The sequence below is a fragment of the Mustela erminea genome, chromosome 20 (assembly GCF_009829155.1).
Source record: "Mustela erminea isolate mMusErm1 chromosome 20, mMusErm1.Pri, whole genome shotgun sequence".
NCBI lineage: Eukaryota > Metazoa > Chordata > Mammalia > Carnivora > Mustelidae > Mustela > Mustela erminea.
Window position 1 is genome coordinate 25,084,912 of NC_045633.1, and position 20,831 is coordinate 25,105,742.

The 20,831-nt window shown below is 59.0% G+C and overlaps 1 protein-coding gene across 3 annotated transcripts; it reads left to right on the forward strand.

Annotated features, from left to right (window-relative positions):
• Positions 1–285: 285 nt before the first annotated feature.
• Positions 286–18,878, forward strand: GET4 (guided entry of tail-anchored proteins factor 4). Of its 3 annotated transcripts, none has more exons than XM_032327754.1 (9): positions 286–581; positions 5,286–5,364; positions 5,647–5,728; positions 6,254–6,403; positions 11,492–11,630; positions 13,057–13,197; positions 13,296–13,371; positions 13,462–13,534; positions 18,034–18,878. In XM_032327754.1, the coding sequence occupies exons 1-9, from the start codon at positions 430–432 to the stop codon at positions 18,117–18,119; spliced, it is 978 nt and encodes a 325-aa protein (XP_032183645.1). In that variant the 5' UTR covers positions 286–429; the 3' UTR covers positions 18,120–18,878. The 3 variants fall into 3 exon arrangements, with proteins under 3 accessions (XP_032183645.1, XP_032183644.1, XP_032183643.1); XM_032327753.1 differs by lacking the exons at positions 286–581; positions 18,034–18,878 and adding exons at positions 3,159–4,874; positions 15,922–16,636; XM_032327752.1 differs by lacking the exon at positions 286–581 and adding an exon at positions 3,160–4,874.
• The last annotated feature ends 1,953 nt before the right edge of the window (positions 18,879–20,831 follow it).

Genomic DNA, 20,831 nt, shown 5'->3' on the forward strand with positions numbered 1-20,831 from the left:
TTAATTTCAGAATCCTGGAATCCCAAAGACCGTTCAACTGGTGGCTGCTGGGCCGCGGGCCACTCGCCTTGGGCGCATCCGCGGCGCGTAGGCCCGGCGCCCGCGTTCTGACGTCACGCGCCGTCGCCATTGTGGCGTCCGCGTGCCCCGTCGCGGTCACGAGCGCTCCCGCCGCGGCCCCGCCCCGCGGCCCTGCGGCCTCACGGCCGTCCCTTCGCAGACTCTGCGGCCCCGCCCCGCGATCACGTGCGCGCCCGCCGCGGCCCCGCCCCGCCGTCACGTGGCCGCCCGCCGAAGCGCCCGCTTCCAGCTGCGCGCGGCTCCTTGCGGGCCACCGTAGAGGGCGTCTGGCGGCCGCCGGGACGGAAGCCGAGAGGCGCTGCCGACCGCGCCTGCGACAGCGTCAGCCCTGCGCGGAGCGCCGGCCTGATGGCGGCGGCGGCGATGGCCGAGCAGGAGAGCTCCCGGAACGGCGCCCGGAACCGCGGCGGTGTCCAGCGCGTGGAGGGCAAGCTGCGCGCCAGCGTCGAGAAGGGCGACTACTACGAGGCGCACCAGATGTACCGGACCCTGTTCTTCAGGTAGCCGCCGCCGCCGCCTTCCAGGGCTTTCCGCCGCGCCGCTGCCCCGCCCCCGGCCGCCTGCCATTGGCCGCGCCCGCCGCCCCGCGCCCCCGTTGGCCCGCGCTGCTGCCCGTCGCCGCGGCGGTCGGAGCCCGGGGCGGCCGGGGGGCGAGGACGGAGGACACCCGACCCGGCGTCTCCCCTCCCCCCTCTGGACCCTCTTCCCCTCTCCGGGCCCCGACCCGGCGTCGCCCATCCGCGGTCTTGCCAGGACCGAGCCCCGGGCTCTGCGGTCCCCGGCGGTCCGGTTGTGCGAGGGAAACGTGCCCCTGCCCCGAGGCCCCTGCGACCCCAGCGGCCCGCGCTGGGGCAGCGGTGTCCCTGAGCCCGGCGCCGTGCCTGCAGTTGCGCGGCCGCGGGCTCTGTCGATGGGGACGCGGGGAGTGGGATGTGGGGGGCCCGGCGACGAGTCCCGGGGGCTGGGGGCGCGGGGGGCTCCGGGGCCGCGTGGGTCTCACTGCGCGTGCGGGGGGCGGACACTGCTGCGGGCGCGCTGAAATCAAAGGTGCCGCGTCGGCGGGTGTCGTGTGGGCTGCGGTGGTCCCCGCCTGGGCTGCAGGGCCACGAGAGCTGTGCTGTGGCGCGTGGCTGCTGTGATCCGAGTTGTCGCTTGCGCGGGGCGTTCGGTGACCCTGGACGGTCCGGGCGGAGCAGTGGAGGGGATTCGCTGGGAGGGATTGGCCTGAACGACAGGTGCAAGAGTTTAGTCCGGTCCGTGGAGGGCCTTTTCTGCCCCAGCTGTGTGGCGGGGAGCTGAAGGGCCGTGGGAGGCTTTTCACCACCAGGCCCAGACTTTGATATGCAAGTGGCAAGAGGGGTCAGTGTTTCCGCAGACTCTGAGGTCCTGTCCCGGCCATGCTCGGCTCGGCTGGCTGGAGGAGCCCGGGTCGGAGTGCGTGCTGCTGGACGTAGGCAGCTTCACCTACCAGAAGTCCGTGTGAGGGGAGCTTTCTGAGCTAGGTGCTTGCTGTTCTCGGGATTACTAATCAGCAAAATTCCATTTTCCCAACAAGAAACAATGTTTCCTGTTTTGAGACAGTTTTGCGTTGTGGGATGAGCCTTGAAGAGGCAAGTAGTCTCTCTGCCCACGGTGTGTTTGGGGGTGGTGATGGAAAGCAGGCTCTCCTCCACCCCAGCCTTGACTTGGCTTTGAATTCCATGTGTGCTCTGTGATCTAAGACCAGCCTTGGCTTCCTCGTGGGACATCTGGTGTGCACCGACACTGCTCAGGAGTTGGGGAAAAGAAATCTGCCACTGGCCCCACTGGGGACAAAGTTAATGGTGGCGTTTGTGGTCGTCCTTAAGGCCTGGCTGAACTATCCTGGAGTTGTCCCTGTGATCCCAGCGCTGTTGAGACCCTCCTGGGGGTGTGGCTCTTGGACAAGTCTGATTCACTGAGTTATACTAGGTTCTGGGCCTTTTTGTAAGTCAACATACATGTCTGTATTTGTTTACCTGAAACATACACTTTGAGGAGTTATGGCCCATACGTTCCCATGAACCTATCACCAACCAAAATACGGAAAACAGCCATTACTGCTAAGGTTCTTTTCTCTGTTCTCAGAATCCATCTCTCACACACCCTTACCCCCAGGCACTCACTGCTCTCTGTGGCCCCATAGTTTGACTTGCATTTTCTAGAATGTTGTGTAAGTGAAATCATACCCGCTTTTTGTGCATTTTGAGTTTACACAGCATGATTATTTGGAGATTTCCCCACGTGTAAAGCATTAGTTCATCCCTATTGCCGAATGGTGTCCTTTGAGGGACCACAGCTTGTTACCCACTCACCTGTTGGATACATTCGTCAAATTGGTGTCAATTTTTTTGTTTTGTTTTGTTTTTTTAGGATTCTTTTTATTTGAGAGAGAGTGCACACATGTGCAAGGGAGCCTGGGGAAGGGAAGAGTCAGAGTGGGAGGAAGAAGCAGGGGCCTCAATCCCAGGACCCTGGGATCGTGACCTGAGCCGAAGACCGATGCTTAGCCCACTGAGCCACCCAGGCGCCCCCCACCCCCAAATTGCACTTTTTTAATTGTTGTGTTTCACAGCAGTTGAAGGAGAGGGGGCATGGAATCTGGCGGTCCAGTGGGTTGGACTTCCTCGGTGCACCTGCCTCAGCTGTGGGCAGTAGTTGAGGCCTGGTGGCTCAGCTGGTGCCAGCGGATGGCCACCTAGTGTCTTCAGACCACTCTCTGCCAGGAGGAGGAAGTCTGTTTTCCAGACCTTTTGTGTTTTGGGCATTTGGTCATCCTCCACCCACTTTCTGGCATTCATGGCTGTTTTGCGGGGTGGCTATAGGGCTCCTTGGCCCAGAGTTGGGATAGTCACCTCCCAGGAGGGGCTCTGCAGCCAGCCTGCCTCCCCCCACGGGCATTTCTGAGAATTGTGTGGTTTTGCCTCTTAAATCAAATGAAGAAAAATTTTTAAAAGAAAAACTTATTGGGGCACCTGGGTGTCTCAGTCCAGCGTCTGCCTTTGGCTCAGGTCATGATCCTGGGGTCCTGGGATGGAGCTCCATGGGGAGTCGGCTTCTCCCTCTGCTCCCCACCCGCCCCCCCCACCCCGGCCTCCAGTCAGTTGGCAGCTGGCAGATGACACCAGCATGTGTCCCCCAGGTGCACTGAGCAGGTACACTTTCCAAAGGTGTGGGCATGGGGGTGCAGACGGCAGGGCTGCGTGGATGGTGCTGGGCTGGAGGGTTCCTGCTCCCTCTGCTCTCAGCAACCTCCCAAGCCTTGGACTCAGACAACTAAATCCCTTCCCGTTCTCTGAGTTCTGCCGAAAGAAGGACGCTCATTTCTCAGCGTTGCCTTTATCCGCCACCCCCCCCCCCCAGCTTTCCTTGATCTGCAACAGGTGATCTCATGTGGATGGGACGAGTGCTGGCTGTGGCGCATCGCCCCACTCCCCCTTGGCCCCCAGCCCCAGGAAGGGAGGCACCGTGGGTGCTTGAACACCGTGGGTGTTACCCCAGGGATTTGCTGTTACCTGCTCCTTGGCAGCTTCCTTCTTGGGGTGTTTTGAGAGGTTGTCTCTTGCACTGCATCAGACGGAGGAGTGTAGAGTTCTGTCACATCTTGCGTAAGCAGTAGCACGCTGGCGAGATTGTCACTTAGAAGAAGTGCCTATGTGTCCATGGAAATGGCAACATGAGGTGGTGTGCCTCCGCATACTCATCTTTCCAGAACTGCCTGTGGCAGTGCTGGCCACGGGTCGTGGGCAGGGCGGCTCCCAGCAGAACCAGACCGGGATGAGCTCGGTTGGTGTGGGAGTAGGCTGTGTACATGTGCAAAGGAGAGAGACAAACAGACGGCTCACAGAAGTCCTGCTGCAGAAACCGCAGGCCGCACAGATGACGGTGGGCTGGCAGTGGTTTCCTTTCTTGGGGTATAGGCTCTTCTCGCTGGCTCCACCCCCCTACCCAGCAGATGGGGTCTTCTGTTGGGGCCATGTCTGGGCCCACTGGGTTCCCCTGTGTGTGACTGTGGTGGGTTTGGGTTCTCTGGGGCTGGGAGGGGGGTGTCTGGTTATGGAACTTTTTGAAGAAAAGACCTTTTCTGTGGTTAGTCGAACACCAAGCCCTCACGTTCCCCCCTGCCCTGTCGGTCCCAGTGAGCTGCAGACAGGCTCCCTGGTGCACGTGTCTGGTGTTGGTCTGTCTTGGTAGCCCCTTGGGGCTGCTGCTTTAGTATCTCTAGTTTGTTGTGTCTGGACTGGGAGGCATAGACGTTACTGGTTGTATTTTTGGTTGTACTTCTTTTCTGAGGATCGTGGAGCTGAGTTCCCGCCGGTGACTGGAGCATCCACAGCGCGTGTGTATGCGGCCTTCAGGCACTCCCTCCTGCTGTGCATTCTGGGGGCGCCCAGAGGTGCTTCGCTGAACACTGTCTGTTGCGGATGGACCATCGTCCAGTTTGTTTGGGTTTAGTTACGGGCTGGGCTTTGGCTGCTCTGTGCTTCTGTCTCTGCAGTTCAGGGAAACTGAGAAATGTGTTCAAAGTGGGATAGTGAGGCAGGACAGAGGGGTGGAGGGGCAAGAGGAGAGCACAGGGAGGGGGGAGGGACCGCAGGGACCGTCGGTGCAGTCATCACAGTGGGTGCTGTGTGTGCGTGTCCCCCACCTGTCCTGGAGCTCTCGCTTTCCCGACCCCTGAGTGCTACCTTGACCCTTAGTTCTCCAGTGGACCCCAGTGTAACACTGTGTCCCACATGCAGCTCCTACCACCGTGGCTGGACGTGCCTCGTGGTGTAAGTCATCCAGCCCTTCTCTGGGTCGTGCAGAAACCCTTGAGCTGCTCTAGGGCTGTTTGGGCACAGTGTCCCCTGCCGGTGCTGCTGTCACATGTGGCGCCCAGGTCTGCTGGTCCCCTGAGGTCGGAGCTGCTGACAGCAGGGACTCTGTGCACACCAGGGGGACCTGGGTTGTGGAGCCACCCCAGTGTGGAGGCTGGACAGACTCAGGGGGCAGGGCGCCGTGACTGCCGGGTAAGGCAGTGGGCTCAGCAAAGAGAATGCATTTGCACTCCATCTTTGGTAGGAGGCCCGTGCGCCCGTGCGCCTGCGTGCCTATGTGCGGGACCGTGTGCTTTAGCGCTTGTGTCCGTTGGGGGGGTGTCTGCCCTACTGGACCTAACTGGGGCTCCGCTCTCTCTCTCACAGATACATGTCACAGAACAAGCACACAGAGGCGCGGGAGCTCATGTGCTCGGGGGCGCTGCTGTTCTTCAGCCACGGCCAGGTACATAGCGACCTCATCCCCTTCTCTGCGTGGGGCCTGCAGGCTGGGAGAGGCCTGGTGGAGGGCTGCAGGCTGTGCTTGGACCTGACCCTGCCGGGCCAGTGTGTTCACGTCGCGGGGCGCTGTCTGAGGTGCTGCGCGTGCAGCTGGGGTCTCGGTCCTTCAGGCCGTGCTGCCAAGTGAGCTCTGTGCTCGGAGTGGTCTTCTTAGCTTAGGTCTGCCACAGCTGCTGAGCTCGAGCCGGAGCTCAGTTTTTGTGATTCTTGCTTCCATGTTTTATAGCAAAACAGTGCTGCAGACTTGTCCATGCTGGTATTAGAGTCGCTGGAGAAGGCGGAAGTCGAGGTGGCGGATGAGCTGCTGGGTGAGGCTCTTACTGTGCGGGAGGCACCTGCACGTGTGGAGTGGTGACACCCCATGCACTCTTTGGCGATGGTGGCCTCTGGTTTGTCCCGGAGACCTGGCTTGCCGGCCCCATGTGGTGCAGTGGGGGTCGTCCTCCTTAGGGACTGCCCAGCTGGAAGGATGGAGGAGCGGCTTGCACCCGCTGCTGCACTCCCATGGGTCATCCCCCTACCCGCCAGGCCTTGCTCCTCTGTGGGTGGGCTTCCTGCTGGAGCACCCCCCTTCTCCCCCCCCCCCCCCCCGCCCCGCTCCCCGGCACACGCTGAGCTGTGAGGCCATTAAAGAGCATGTGGCTGCTGGCTCTGCAGCCGAGAGGTTGGTTGGGGGGGCCTGGGGCCTGGGGGAAGGAGTGCATGAGGCCACCCCAGCACACCAGTTCCCAGGTTTTGAAGCAAAGTAGTTCTTGTGAACTATAAGATGTGGGATACAGAGCTGAGCAGTAGCATGTTTCTGTGGGTAAGAGTCTGTATTCGTGTTGTTCTAGAAAATCTGGCCAAACTGTTCAGTTTGATGGACCCCAATTCCCCAGAGCGAGTGGCTTTTGTGTCTCGAGCCCTGAAGTGGTCCAGTGGAGGATCTGGGAAGCTGGGCCACCCCCGGCTCCACCAGCTGCTGGCCCTCACGCTGTGGAAAGGTAGGTCTGGGGCACCTGTGCACAGAGCTACTCTTGGGCGGGTGCTGGTGGTTCCAGCAACAGCTGTCTCTTTTTATGTACGTGACTTTTATTTGGGTTAGCTGTTTTAATCAGGTAAACTCCTGGGACACTGGATATGAGGGGAGATTTTGTTCTCCACTGGCTTGGCCCTACCTGTCCATGGGCCTCGGGCGCAGCCCCTCCAGCCTCCTTTCTGGGACATCCTCCCTAGACCGGCCCTCTGATGGCACCTGCCCTGTGTTTTCTTCATATTTATCTCAGCTTCTGAGTAAGCATTTATCGGGGGGATCCGTGAGGGGGGATCCTGGGAGTTTCTGGATGTGGTTCCCATCCTGCGCTGAGAGGCTGCTGCCCACTGGAAAAGGCACATGGTTGGGTGCTCTGACCAGCATTTGTTCTGGAGAATTCGGAGAGCTCTGTCCTGTGGGGTGAGCACCCACGGGCAGCTCATTCACGCTGCCGCAGCCTTCCCAGCAGCCCGGCAGTGCGTGGGGCGGGGCAGGGGCCTTGGTGGGAGCTGAGGGACAACGACCTTCACTTGGAGACGACCTTCGCCAGGAACGGCTGTGACAGCAGGCTCCTCCCGGAAACAGCCTGCTTCCAGCAAGCCGTGCGGGGGTCAGACAGACGGATCTGTCTCCCCCACAGCCAGCAGGCCCAGGGTGCCTTATTGCTGTTTCTAATGCAGCAGCACGCATGTGGTGGGCACCCACCACGAACCCAGCCCTTGTGCAGGCTGGGAAGCCAGCTGTGTGCGCATTTGAGGGCCATGCGCTTACTCCACTGTGTCCCCACCCGCTGTGACCCACGAGGCAGGAGGTTTCGGCATTCCTGCCTGCCGGCCTGCCAGCACTACTTTTACCCCAGAGGGATAGGAAGAGAAAATGGTCAGATGTCCATAAAGGCTGGACAGTTAAGGAAGCCCTCCTTGAAGGGTGTGGCTGAGTCCCTTCCCCAGCCCACCCAAGAAGCACACGGGGCCCGAGAAAGACCATCCAGCATCTTGAGGCCAAGGCCCTCTTAGGCTCCCTCCTCTTCTGATGTGCGTTCCCTACGGGCGCCTTGCTCCTCCAACCTTGGCCTCACCCACTGCTGGTGGCGGGTTCCTCCATCCCCCAGGCCATCCTGGCCTTTCCAACTGGCGTGGTCCCCATGCATTTTCTGTCTGTCCTGCCCACGGGACACTAGTGTGTTCTATTCACTGACCTCGGAGAGAGGCCATCTGTGCTTGCCTGCCTGGCAGGGGTGGGGGAGTCCCAAAAGCCCCTGCCCTTGACTCCCACCTCGACTTCAGGGGGTGCTGAGTCTGCACGTGCGGGTGGACGGCCTGATGACTGTGCCAGTCAGGTGCATCTGTGGCAAACCGCTATTGCCAGCAAGTAATATTTGGCACCACTTTTGCCCAGGCAATATTGGGGGGCGCATGGGGGACACCGGGTGGGAAATGGGGCATGACCCTGCATCTGTGGCTGAGAAGCAGAACTCAGGCTGCAGGAGTCCCTCAGAGCCCTCGTTGGCTAGGAGCCAACTGTAAGGCATGGACAGTTACTAGTACGATGTTCAAATTCAAGAGACCGCGATCACACGTAGTACCTGAGCCCCAAGCCCCAAGGGAGACAAGCGCAGAGTCCATGTCCTGTCCTGCCCCACAGTGTCCACAGCTTGTGTCCGGAGGCCGTGCTTAGGGATGTCTGTCCAGCTGCAGTACCTGGGGGCGGGCCCCCAATCGGGACCTCCAGGCAGGTGTGGCTCGGTGGGCACGGAGCCACCCGCCGTCCTGCCAGTCTCTCTCCCCAACTTGCCCCCTCCTGACGTTGGCTGTGGGGGTGGGGTCCGTCATGCAGTCCCTCATCCTACTACGTGTGTCTCACAAACTCAGGGTTTGTGGCAGCCCTGCCTTGAGCAAGGTCACCAGCACCATGTTTCCAACAGCACTTGCTCCCTTGGTGTCCCTGGGCCACCGTCGGTCATTCTAGCAATGGCACAGGCTTTTCCATTATAACTTGTTATGAAGTCTGTGACCATGGTCTTTGATATGGTCCTGGTTTTGGTGCACTAGGAACTACGTTCATGGAAGATGGTGAATTTCCTGGATAACTGTGTGTGCGCTCGCTGCTGTACCGACCAGCCGCTCCCAGGTCTCCCCCCTTCCTCCGGCCTCCCTGTTCCCTGAGATCCAGAAATATCAAAATTGGGCCAGTTCCTGATCCTACGGTGGCCTGTCTGCGTTCGAGTGAAAAGAAGAGTCCAATGTCTGTCATTCTAAATGACAAACTGCAGAACGTTTGTCATGCTCGGTGAGGATGCTTGTCCAAAGCTGAGGTGGGCCGAAAGCCAGGCTTCTTGCATCAAAGAGCAGGTAGTGAACGCAAAGGACAGGCTCCAGGAGGACGTGACGGGAGCTCCTCTGGCGACAGCTGGATAATGGGGACGCAGAACAGCCTCTGGCTGATGTGGAGGCGGTTGGAGTGGTTGGGACAGTAGCTGAGCCACGATGTTTCCTCAAGCGAGAGCCTGATCCGGAGGGAGGCCCTGAGTCTCTCTGATTCCATGAAGGCTGAGGGAAGCGAGGTGGCTGCAGAAGGGGGCTGTGAAGCTGGTAGAGGCCGGCTCGAGGCGGATTCCGGAAAGAAGTCTTCTCCATAACCTAGAAGCTGCGGCCGGTGACACTGACGAGCGAGCTGAGGTCATTGCTGATGGGGCTGCGCTCCACAGCAACCTCTCGGTATAGGAGAAACCGCCGGAGAGAAGGCGATGCCTTCTAGGACTTTCAGAACCTCCGTACCTGGAGAGAAGTCAACGCCCGGCTTCAGAGCTTCCAAGGACAAGCTGACACTGCTGTTAGGAACTAATACAGCTGGTGATGGTAAGTTGAAGCCAGTGCTCGTGTACCATCTGGAAATCTTCAGGCCCTTAAGAATTCTGCTAAATCTACTCTGCTTGGCCTCTGTAGATGCCGCAACAAAGCCTGGATGACAGTGTGTCTATTTACAACATGGTTTATTAAACATTTTAACCCCACTGTCCAGACCTATTGCTCAGAAAAAGAGATTCCTTTCAAGATATTACTGCTTGCTGACAAAGCTTCTGGCCACCCAAGAGCTCTGATGGAGACAGGCAGCAGGAGAGATGTCACTTTCATGTCTGATACGACATCCATTCTGCAGCCCATGGATCAACGAGGCATTGCAACCTTCATGTTTTCTTATTTAACAAACACACTCTGTAAGGCTCTCGCTGCCATAGACCGTGATTCCTCTGATGGTTCTGGGAAAAGTCCATAGAAAACTTTCCAGAAAGGATTTGTCTTTCTAGATGCCACTAAGAACACCCATGATTCATAGGAAGAGGTCAAAACATCAGTAGTGACAGGAGTTTGTTAGACGTTGATTCCAACCCCCATAGTTGACTTTGAGGGTTCAGGACTCTGTGGAGGAAGTCACTGCCAATGTGACGAAATGGCAAGAGAACTAGAATCAGAAGTGGAGCCTGAACGTGGCACTGAACCGCTGCCATCTCACACTTTACCAGACGAGGAGCTGCGTCTCATGGAGGAGAAGGAAAGTGGTTTGTTGAGATGGGATCCGCTCCTGGTGCAGTTGCTGTGACCACTGTTGAAGTGACCACAGAGGATACCGAGGAGGACATCAGCTGAGCTAATAAATCAGCAGTGGGGTTTGAGAGAGAGGACTGACTCGCTCACTAAAAGATGTTCTCCTGGGCGCCTGGGTGGCTCAGTGGTTAAGCCGCTGCCTTCGGCTCAGGTCATGATCTCAGGGTCCTGGGATCGAGTCCCGCATCGGGCTCTCTGCTCGGCAGGGAGCCTGCTTCCTCCTCTCTCTCTCTCTGCCTGCCTCTCTGCCTACTTGTGATTTCTCTCTGTCAAATAAATAAATAAAATCTTTAAAAAAAAAAAAAAAAAAAAGATGTTCTCCTGTGGGCAAATGCTACCCAACAGCATCACGCACTCCCGTGTGTGCAGAAAACATCATAGCCTACTTATTTTAAGAATGTGGCACGGCTGCCCCAACCACCAGCAGCCCTGATCAGTCGGCAGCTACCAACATCGAGGCAGGCCCTCCTCCAGCAACAACGATGACTCCCTGGAAGTTCAGGAGCGGGTTAGCGTCTCGTAGCCATCAAGCATTTGTTTCTGAAGGCCCATACCTGGGCTTTAGACCGTGCTGTCACACTCAGCAGACCCCCGTCTCAGCACAGCTCTTGCGCGCCCTGGGAAACCTGGAAGCTTGACTGGCTTTGAAGAGGTTGCTTTGCTGCGGTCTGCAGTCGGGCCCACAGTATGCCTGAGCTGCTCCTGGGCGGGCTCCAGTCCAGTTCGTGGAGGGAGCCTTGTGCGGGGCAGGGCCTGTGGGTGTGGTTTTGCCTAACTTCTCTTCTCATGATGCTCTAAAGCCAAAAAGTTATCCCAGGGGGTCTGAGGGAGAGAGGAGAGACAGCACAGGTACACAAAGCAATGCCAACTCAGAATTAGTCTGTGTTTCTGAAGGCGGCAGTCTGGGCCCTGAGGGCATCTGCCATGCGCGGGAGGGCAGCCGGGTCCTCGGAGCAGGTGTTCCCAGCAGAAGGTGGAGGCAGCTGAGGCAAAGGGCCTGAGCCCTGGAAAGGTATGGGAACCAGGTGGCTTGTGAGCAGGACGGGTGTGAGCCCGTCTGCTCCAGGAGACGGACCACGGTGGGCAGAGGTGGTCTGGGAGGTGGCATGGCCTAGGCTGGGGCTCTGCTTAGCACCGCAGCCACTCTGGGTGTCCTTTGTTCTGTCCACGGGGGTGGGGTGGGGAGAGGGGCAGGAGGTAGATCGATTTTCCCGTGATGAATGGGGAGAGCAGGTTTACAGCCTGAGTCATTTACTAATGTTGAGAAGATTGGGATTTTGATTGTTGTTTTTAAAAAACAGAAGTGGTTATGAACAGCTGAGCGTTAGAGCAGACGTGCCCGTGGTGTTCTTAGCCCCAAAGCTTCCTGCGTTGCTGAACGTGACACAGCAGAGCCAGGCAGGGGCCGGCACAGAGACCCATGCACACTCATCGGTGTCCCCTCTCCTCTGTAGAGCAGAACTATTGTGAGTCCCGGTACCACTTCCTGCACTCTGCGGATGGCGAGGGCTGTGCCCACATGCTGGTGGAGTACTCGACCTCCAGGGGCTTCCGCAGCGAGGTGGACATGTTCGTGGCCCAGGCCGTGCTGCAGTAAGTACCACACTCGTGGGGTGCCGTCTCCCTGCATGGCTGCCGGGTCTGCCCCGTGGCCCTGCCGCAGATAGCTCCCTCCCCCTCCCACCGAGGACAGGTCACGCTGTCCCTCTCCACTCTGTCGGGCTGCTGCGGACGTGAGTGTCTGTTCAGAGCTAGCGTTCTGCTGTGGCTCCCCAGTGTCTGTTTTCTCACATCACCTCTTTGGTGGGTTTTGTTTTTGTTAGCATCAGGCCACTGTTTCTTGTAGGGCTTGTCTGTTTATTTTTTAAAAGATTTAATTTATTTATCTGACTGAGAAAGAGAGGGAACACTAGCATGGGGAGTGGCAGGCAGAGAGAGAAGCAGGCTCCCTGCTAAGCAGGGAGCCCGATGCAAGCTCAATCCTGGGACCCCAAGACCATGACCCGAGCTGAAGGCAGACACTTGGCCGACTGAGCCACCGAGGTGCCACGGGCATGTGTATTTACTGAATTTTACGAGGTGTATTGGAATGGGGAGTGCGCATGCCTTTAAAGCTTTCCCAAGCCTGCTCCTGCCTTCCCAGGCGTCCCGCGCCTCTGAAGGTTCCCCGCAAGCTGTGTCCCGGGTCTGTCCCCATCCATCAGGCCTCGCTTCCTCATCTGCGACCCGGCCCGTAGCGGGCCCGCTCCAGGCTTCTCCTGCTCACGCTTGTCCGGTAGAAAGAGTCGGGTTTGGTGGCTGGGCGTCGGGATAGGAAACATCTTACAGGTTTGAGGGGGTTTTGGGGCCCCAGAACGCTCACCATACACACCCAGCAGCGCTTGAGTCTTCCATGCTCTGCTGCACAGCAGCGCAGGGCTGCCGTTCCCCAACTCAGAAACGGAGACGTTTCCTAGACACCTGAGCTCCCTGCCCCAGCCTGTGCAGTATCCAGTGTTCAGAGTCCCCAGGCTGGGCGGGATCGTGTGCAACCACCAGACACCTTCTTCTCGGGCCCTTATCCCTTAACAAGGTGGAGGCCCCCACCACAGCTCGTCCAGCTTTCGCCCAGGGCCCCTGTGGACAGAGACGTTCCCCGGGGACAGAGAGCTCGGGCCCCTGGGCTGACTGCTCTGTAGGCAGGGGCCTGATGGGTGTAAACCAGCCGTAGTTGGGCAACTCCCCACAGCATCCGAGCTCCGTTGACCTGGGATGGTCACCTTCCCAAGCTTCATTCCTTCACCGGTCAACTGTGGCAAGCAGGGGGTGCCCTGCTCACGGGGGGCGTGGGGAGGGCAGCTGGTCTGAGCACAAAGCTCGGCACGGCGGGCCCTCGTTGGCCGGAGCTGCAGGATGGTGTGAGCAGGCAGCCCCGCAGCTGTCGGCCAGCATTCTCCCACGAGCCGGCGTGGACCTGAGCCCCTGCTAAAGGCCACGGCGTCCCCCTCCAGCAGCCCGCTTACTGGCCTCTCGGTTCCAGGTTTCTCTGTTTAAAGAACAAAAGCAGCGCGTCGGTGGTGTTCACGACGTACACACAGAAGCACCCGTCCATCGAGCACGGCCCTCCGTTCGTGCAGCCTCTGCTCAACTTCATCTGGTTCCTGCTGCTGGCTGTGGACGGGTGAGCCCTTGGGTGCTCGGGGCTTGTGGCCGCGCTGGGCTCAGGGGGTCCTCTGGGACTGTCATGCAAACGGAGCCGGACCCCCTGTTGTGTTCCAGGGGCAAACTGACGGTGTTCACAGTGCTGTGCGAGCAGTACCAGCCGTCCCTGCGGCGGGACCCGATGTACAACGAGGTGAGAGGCGGGGGCCGCAGTGGGGCAGGCAATCTGGGGGGCGGGGGTGGGGGTGCACTCCCCAGTGACCCCGTGCCCCTGCCCTTCCAGTACCTCGACAGGATAGGACAGCTGTTCTTCGGTGTGCCGCCCAAGCAGACGTCTTCCTACGGGGGCTTGCTAGGTAAGGCCCAAGCAGGGTGCACCTGGGTGGGGGCAGGAGAGCCGCCCTGGCTGTGTCGCCCCTTGGCCTCCCCCCCGGGGGCTCTCTCTCCCCTGACGCTGTCGCTCTCCTGCGGCTCCGTGTCTCTGCCTGGCCTCGAAGTCCTTCTCCAGCAGACTCCCAGACACAGCTGAGAGGGTCCCGTTGGCCCTAGTTCGCCCTCTCCTTTGGCCACAGAGCCAAAGCGGATTTCTTCTTTTCTTATTCTGGTAAAATACACATATCCCAAAATTTGCTGTTTAACTATTTCTCAGTGTCCAGTTCAGGGGCACCATCCCCCAGTCCGGCTCCAGAACGTTCCATCCCCACATGGAGACCCTGTCCTCGTGATGCACAGACCCCTGCCCGCTCCCCCAGCCCCGGCCCTGCCATCTGCTCTCTGTGTCTGTGAGTCTGATGACTCCAGGTCCTTGTGTGGGCGTTCCCCGTGCGTGCCCTTCTTTGTCTGGCTTGTGTCCTTGGGGCTCGTCCCTGTAGGGGCAGGGGAATCGTTCCTCCCTTTAGAAGGCCAGCCCGTCCTCCGTGGTGTGGATGGACAGCACTGTGTCGCCCATCCCTCTGTGGGGGACCCCTTTTGCTGCTGTTAATATGGGGGCGCGTGCGTCTCTTTGAGCCCCTGCAGCCACTGCTCTGGGTAACACCCCTGAGGTGGGATTGCAGGGCACGGCGAGATTTGGTGTAATTTCAGACGCTGCCAGAATGTCTTCCATGGCAGCGGCCCTGTTCCCCGTCCCGCCAGCTGCGTACAGGGGCAGTTTCTCCACGTCCCCGCCATGTTTGCTGTTGTCTGTGCCTCGGTAGTGGGTGTGCGGCTCTCACCGTGGCTCTGAGTCCCGTCACCCTGACGATGAGTGGTGCTGAGCGTCCTTTCTTGTGCTTATTAGCCATTTGTATGTCTCTGTCCATTCAAGTCACGTGCCTGTTTTTGAGTCAGGGTGGTGGTTTCTCTGTACTGGATACTCATCCCTTGTCAGATATAAAATTCCCAAGTGTTTTCTCCCATTCTCTGGGTTGCCTCTTTTTTTTAAAGACTTTATTTTTTAAAAGCAGTTTTCAGCAGGGCATCTGAGTGGTGTATTTGGTGGTTGAGCATCCACCTCTTGGTTTCGGCTCAGGTCCTGATCTCAGGGTCATGACATCGAACCCCATGTTGGGCTCCGTGCTCAGCGTGAAGTCTGCTTGGGAATCTCCCTGTCCCTCTGTCCCTCTGCCCCGCCCCCTGCTCACGTGCACTCTCTCTAAAATAAATATAAAATGTAAATATAAAATATAAATAAGTAACTATTTTTAATAAGGTAAATTACAACAGTTTTAGCTTCCCGGCAAGACACAAAGGAAGGTGTATCCGTTTCCACCCCGGCCCCAGCTGTTCACGGTGTCCCTGTCTGAGTGGTGACCGTGTCAGAATCCTGGACCTGCACGGACACGGCATGTCACCTGAAGTTTGGGGTTCACATTGGGGATACTTTACATGCTCTACGTTTATAGGTTTGGACACACATGTCCACATTAGAGCCCTGCAGAGTTGTTTCTGTCCCCCAAATCCTGTCTGCCCACCTTGCACTGCCTTCTGTCTCTGGGGGCACTGCCTTGGGACGCACAAAATTCGAAATTTTCCTCCAGTCCAGCTTAGGTGTCTCTCCTCTATTGCTCCTGCCTTTGGTGTCAATCCCTAATGTCCTCATCCGGCCCAGGCCTGTGAGGCTCTTGCCCCATGTCGTCTTCTAAGAATTTTACTGGTTTTGGGTTTCCACGGTGGTCCTTGATCCCTGTAGAGGGTTTTTGTACCTGGTGTGAGGTAGGGGTCCAGTGTCCTGGCTTCGCTTGAACAGACCCGTTCCCCCGCGTGGTCTGGACACCCTTGTCAGAGATGGCTTGACTGCCATGCACGTGGGCTTCTTTCTGGGCTCTCTGTTGTGTTCTGCGGGCTTTCCGTGTCTTCGTGCCCATGCCATACTGCTGGGATTACTCTGTAGGAAGTTTTGAAATCAGGAAGTGCAAGCCCTCCAGTTTTGTTCTTTTTCAAGATCATTTTGGCTGTTTGGGTCCATTGCAATTCCATATACGTTTTAGGATGTTTTTCTTGCAAACAAGCCATGGGGATTCTGAAAGGGACGGCATGGAATCTGTGGATGGCATTGGGTGGCCTTGGTCTAGGCAGTGTGTCAAGCCCCCCAGCCCATTGACATGGGAAGTGCTTCCATGTGTTAATGACTTCAGTCTCTCTCCATGGTGGTCAGTGGTTTTCATGGGTGAGTCCTTCGTCTCCTTGGTTAAGGTCAGTGCCTAAGTATTTTAATCTTTTTGATGCTGTTGTAAATGGAATATTTTTATCATTTCTTTTCCAGATTGTTCATTGTTGGCGTAAAGAAACGCAGAGTGTTTTCACGTGCTGACTTTGTGCCCCCTTCCTTTGACGGATTCCCTTACTCCGACAGCTCCTTCCTGGAGTGATCGGGTTCTCTGCATATGAGACCATGTCCTACGCAGACAGATCGTGTTGCTCCTTCCTTTCTGCTGTAGATGCCTCTTCCTTCGTTCTCGTGCCCGGTGGCCCCGGCCGGAGTTTTCCAGGACTGTGTGGGATGGAGGTGGTGAGGGCGGGCGCCCTCCCCTCGTTCCCGCTCCTCGAGGAGGAGCTCTCAGTCCTTCACCGTCGAGGATCACGTTGGCCGGGGGGTTCCGAGACGGCGGTCAGTGCGTGGAGGTCGCGCCTCTCCTATTCCCGGTTTGCTGAGTGCTTGTACGCGAGCATCGGGTTTAGTCCAGCGCTGTTCCTGCATCAGTAGAGATGGACAGTTGTGTGGGCTTCCCCTCATTGTGCTGGCGTGGGGTGTCACGCTAGCGGGTTTTCAGGGGGGCCCTCCGTGCGTTCCACGAGTAAAGCCACTTGTTGTAGTGTGTTGTCCTCGCTGTGCTGCCGAGTCCCGCTTTCCAGAGATCCGTTGAGGGTGTAGCCTCTGTGTTCACAGGGGTCACTGGTCTGTGATTTTTCTCGTAGCATCTCTGGGGTTCTGCTGGCCGCGTTGGATGAATTGGGAAGCGCTCCCTCCCCCTCGACGGTGTTGGTCATTAAGGGTTTAGTAGAACTCACCAGGAAAGCCGTCAGGGCGTGGCTGTTCTTTGTTGGAAAGTTTTGATGATGGATCCAGTCTCCTTACTGGTTCAGAGGCCCATTTGGATGGTCACTTCTTTGTGACTTGGTCCTGGTGGGTGTTGGAGGCCAGGCCTCCGCCCCACGTCTGCCTGGCGACATGGTCTGGCCTTCCCCGAGGTCTCGTACAGACTTCTTCCCTCCACCAGCCAGAGGCCAGTTTAGTTGTTCTTCTGAATGTGGCTTTTCAGAGCCTGCATGTGGTGGTATTTTTGAGTTGATCGTGTTCCCCAGAGTTCATCGTTCACCCACATGCACCTAGTCCCACCTACACAGCCCTGGAGAGGGCTCCTGCAGCCCGACAGCATGGAGGCTTCCCTCCTCAGCTTCCTGCTGGGGGGACGTTGCAGAGTCACAGGTGGCTGGTCTGTGCAAGGGGCACGCGTCCTCCACTCAGATGCCAGCTGCTCCTGCTGGAGTGGAGGCAGCCCCAGGTGATGGGGGGCGGGGTGGGGGTTGCTGGTCCCACCAGGCTCCATGATGGCTCCCCGCCCCTTAGATCCAGGCGGCACCCTGCCCCAGGGGCCCTGCAGGGCTGGCCTGGGTGGGATTTGTGTCCTTGGAGCCAAACTACGCTCCATGGAAAGCTCTTTGGTCTGAGATGATTTCAAAAGTCGTTGGCGGCTGTTCAGCCTTGTGTGGCAGGTGCTTTAGCCCCATGCGGGCCTGGCCGGGCTGTGTGTCTGAAGCCCCGGTGCTGTTGCTGGGTCACTGCCGTCGCCCCTCACACAGGGGAGCTGACGCCGGTGTCCATTCATTTCCCACCGGAACCTCCGCCTTGCCCCTCCCAGTCCCAGGCCGCAAGTGGCATGTTCCTTGGACCCAATTTCATGGGCCGAGTCTGTGCAGACGACCTTGCTCACTTTTCTATTTGTTTCTTTTCATGGTGGTTTGGCTTCAGGGGACTTTCTGATCTCCTGAGTTCATATTGAATCGTTGTTCTTTGACTAAAAATTAGATAAGTGTCAGTGGTGGCAGCCCCACCATTTCTGCCTGGGAATGCGTCCTGACCTCTCTGTGAACCTGTGATGCACACGCGCGTGCCCGCTCAGCGGTGGCCTCCCCGTGACGGGGTTCTGAGGACGATTCTCCAGGGCTGTCTGGCGGCTGGGTTGTGTCCCATGGGTGGGCACTCGGGGTCTTTCCCCAGCTGCCAGGTCCTTACAGGCACGCTGAGCACTCCCTGGGACTCATGCCGTCCCAGCCCGGGAATGCGGCGGCTTGGCAGGTGGGGTTCCCCGGGCAGCCAGGGGTGCCGAGCGCGTGCACCTGCTGTGCCCCTGACGGCACCTGCGTTTGCTTCCAGGGAATCTTCTGAGCAGCCTCATGGGCGCCTCGGAGCAGGAGGGCGAGGACAGTCAGGACGACAGCAGCCCCATTGAGCTCGACTGAGCCCGCCCGCCCGGCCTGCATGAAGACGCCCTCGTCCCCGGGGCTCCCGCCGTGAGGCTCCCGCCACGGGGCTCCCGCCGTGGGGTCCCGCCTGAGGCGGCGGGGGCCACGTGGGCCTCGGCGCCGGCCCGGGGCTGCGGGGCCTGCGGCGGCTGTGCTGGGCCACCCTGCACCCCCAGACTGACCCACAATAAAGCACGGGCCTTGCTGCGCTACCATCCTCTTTCCCTGTCCTTTGTGTCTGGTTTGCTTGGGGAGGCGACCTGGTGTCTGGCACGCGCCCGCGGGCCCGACCCTGTCGCAGGTGGCGTGGGGGGCGGCCGCCGTCCCACCAGCCCTGCACAGATGTCCCGTGGGGTCCCAGAGAGCGTCTGGGTGGCTGCTCCAGGCCACACTGAGGCCACAGCCCCTTGGGGCAGCTCTTACAGCGGGAGCAGGATCCTTTCCACGTTTCGGGACGTGGTATTTATTTTCACTGGGTGATGGATTCCTTTGACCTGGAGTGGTAGGTGTTAACCTTGTGACCAGTCCAGGAGCGAGCAGATGTGCCCTTTCCCACTGACGCTGTACCAGATGTTCGCAGAGCAATGACGAGAGGGGAAACACTTTATTTTTTCACAATTAAAGTAAGAGTTGTAGATTAATACACAGTGATCATGCATGGGAAGGAGTGAGATATACACTCTCGTTGACTGTAAAATGGAATTTAAACGAAGGTTTGTGTTACTTGTTGAGTTGAAATAAATCCTTTATACTGGGTTTTGCGGCGCTCGTCCTTTCTGAGTGAGCTCCTGAGGCTGGCGGGCGGGGGAGCAGGGCCTGAGACCCCATCCGCAGTGGCCGGTCTGGGTCTGCCGCGCCCGCAGGGGGTGCTGTGGGCAGCTACGAGTGGCCAGTGTTGGGGTCTTGTGATTGGTGTGTAACTACGAGGTGGTGGTTTCTCTAAACGCGAGACCCCAAATCCAGGGGGTTCTGCCTTGTCACAGGTTCTAAGTGCAGGCCACCAGGGTGGGGGAAGGAGTGCAGAGTCCCCCCCTCCCCCACTGGGCAGCCCCCCCACCCAGCCCCGGGGCGCACTGAGGAGGCTGCTAGTAGAGGGAGCCCTCACCAGGGGCAGGCCCCAAGCCCACAGTGGGCCCCCTGCCTGGAGCCGTGATGCTTGTTCTGAAACCACGAAATGCGTGCAGCGCAGTCAGTGGGCAGGATGTTGGAGCAGCACTTGGGTTTTTCTGTGGAATTTGCCCCGGCCAGAATGGACAAACACAGAGCACGCACACCTGTGTCCCGCTATGCTCCTCCTGGTGGCGGCGTCTGTCTCGACCCTCAGCACGCGGAGACCTCCCTCCCCGGTCGGAGGGCCGCGGGGGGCCCGTGCACCTGATCCCACTTTCCCTGGGAGCACGGCCACGTTTTTCGTGCAGTTGTGAATGGCGCTGTCATTTTCTGGGAACGCGGCGTCCCGTGTGTAGCCGTGCAGGCCGCGCGTTGCCCACGTCTGTGCGGAGGAGCGCGAGGGACGCGGAGGCCGGCCCGAAGGCCACAGCCGCCAGCAGCCCGGTGTGCCGAGGCCTGTGAGGTCAGCACAGGGACCACCACCTGTGGGCCGGGAGCTTCCTGCCTCCTTGGGAGAAATTCTCCTGCCAGTGGTAAGTGTTTGTTTCTTTTTAACATGTTAGTGTCTTGGGCAGGACACCCTTGCGTCTGGTTCAGAGAGGGTCTAGAAGGCCAGTCCCCAAGAACGTGTGGCTGGGGCTGCTCCCCACAAGGGGAGGGGCAGTCCCGGGGACCTCTGGCTTTTCATTTCCACCTAGGAGGAGACCCCCTGCCTCTGGGGCTTGAGTGTCCTTGTTTGGAAGCGGGGTCAACAGGCCAGTGATTGTGGGTGGTGGCGTCTGGCACGGCTGGGGAGGGCGTACCTGCCTGGGGCAGAAGGGGGCAGGGGCCCTGGGTGACCCTGGGACTGTCCTACCTCCCCGGCCTGGCTCTCTTCGGGCCTGGAGCTTAGATGGGAGTGAGGGGGTCGCTGCTGTCCTCTTTTGACCCTGCAGCTGGTCCCCCCCATCCAGGTTTACGTGATTCTGAGTGGGCCAGCCCACGCTCAGGGGCAGCAGGGGGATGGGGTGGTGGGAGTCGGGCCCACAAGGACAGGCAGAGGCCCTGGAGCACCCTTCTGGGGACGTCCGCACTTCATGGTGTGTATGAGAGGCCAGCAGGTAGGTCCTCCTAGGGACCCAGAGCCCACACCCTAGCTCCTGACCTACATAAGGGGCCACTATGGAGCAGGACATGAGGGCTGGCGTGACAGGACACCCTGCCTTGGGGATTCCTGTACCTCTCAAGGGCTGGTCCAGGGCCGTCTGAGGGTATGGGAGGGGGGCTGAGGTATCACCCAGCAGGTACCCCTGCTTCTGCTGCTTCTGTCCCCCCAACGCTCCACCGAGGGTGGACAGGGAGCCAGGGCCCCTGGGGAGGATGCCCGAGGGTTGTAAGTGCCGGCTGGCCGGTCGCACATTGGGTCCTGATGGGGGACACCCTGGGCTTCCATCTTCTAAGGGCTCGGTGGCTGGTGGTGGCGGGGGGGGCCGGCGGTCAACAGTCAGGAGCTGCCTCTCCCTTCTCCCTCCCCATCCAGGCATGCTGGGGCCCAGTGAGCTGCAACTCCCCGGTGCCTCGGACCCCCAGGCCCTCAGGCATATGCCACGTCAGCTGGTT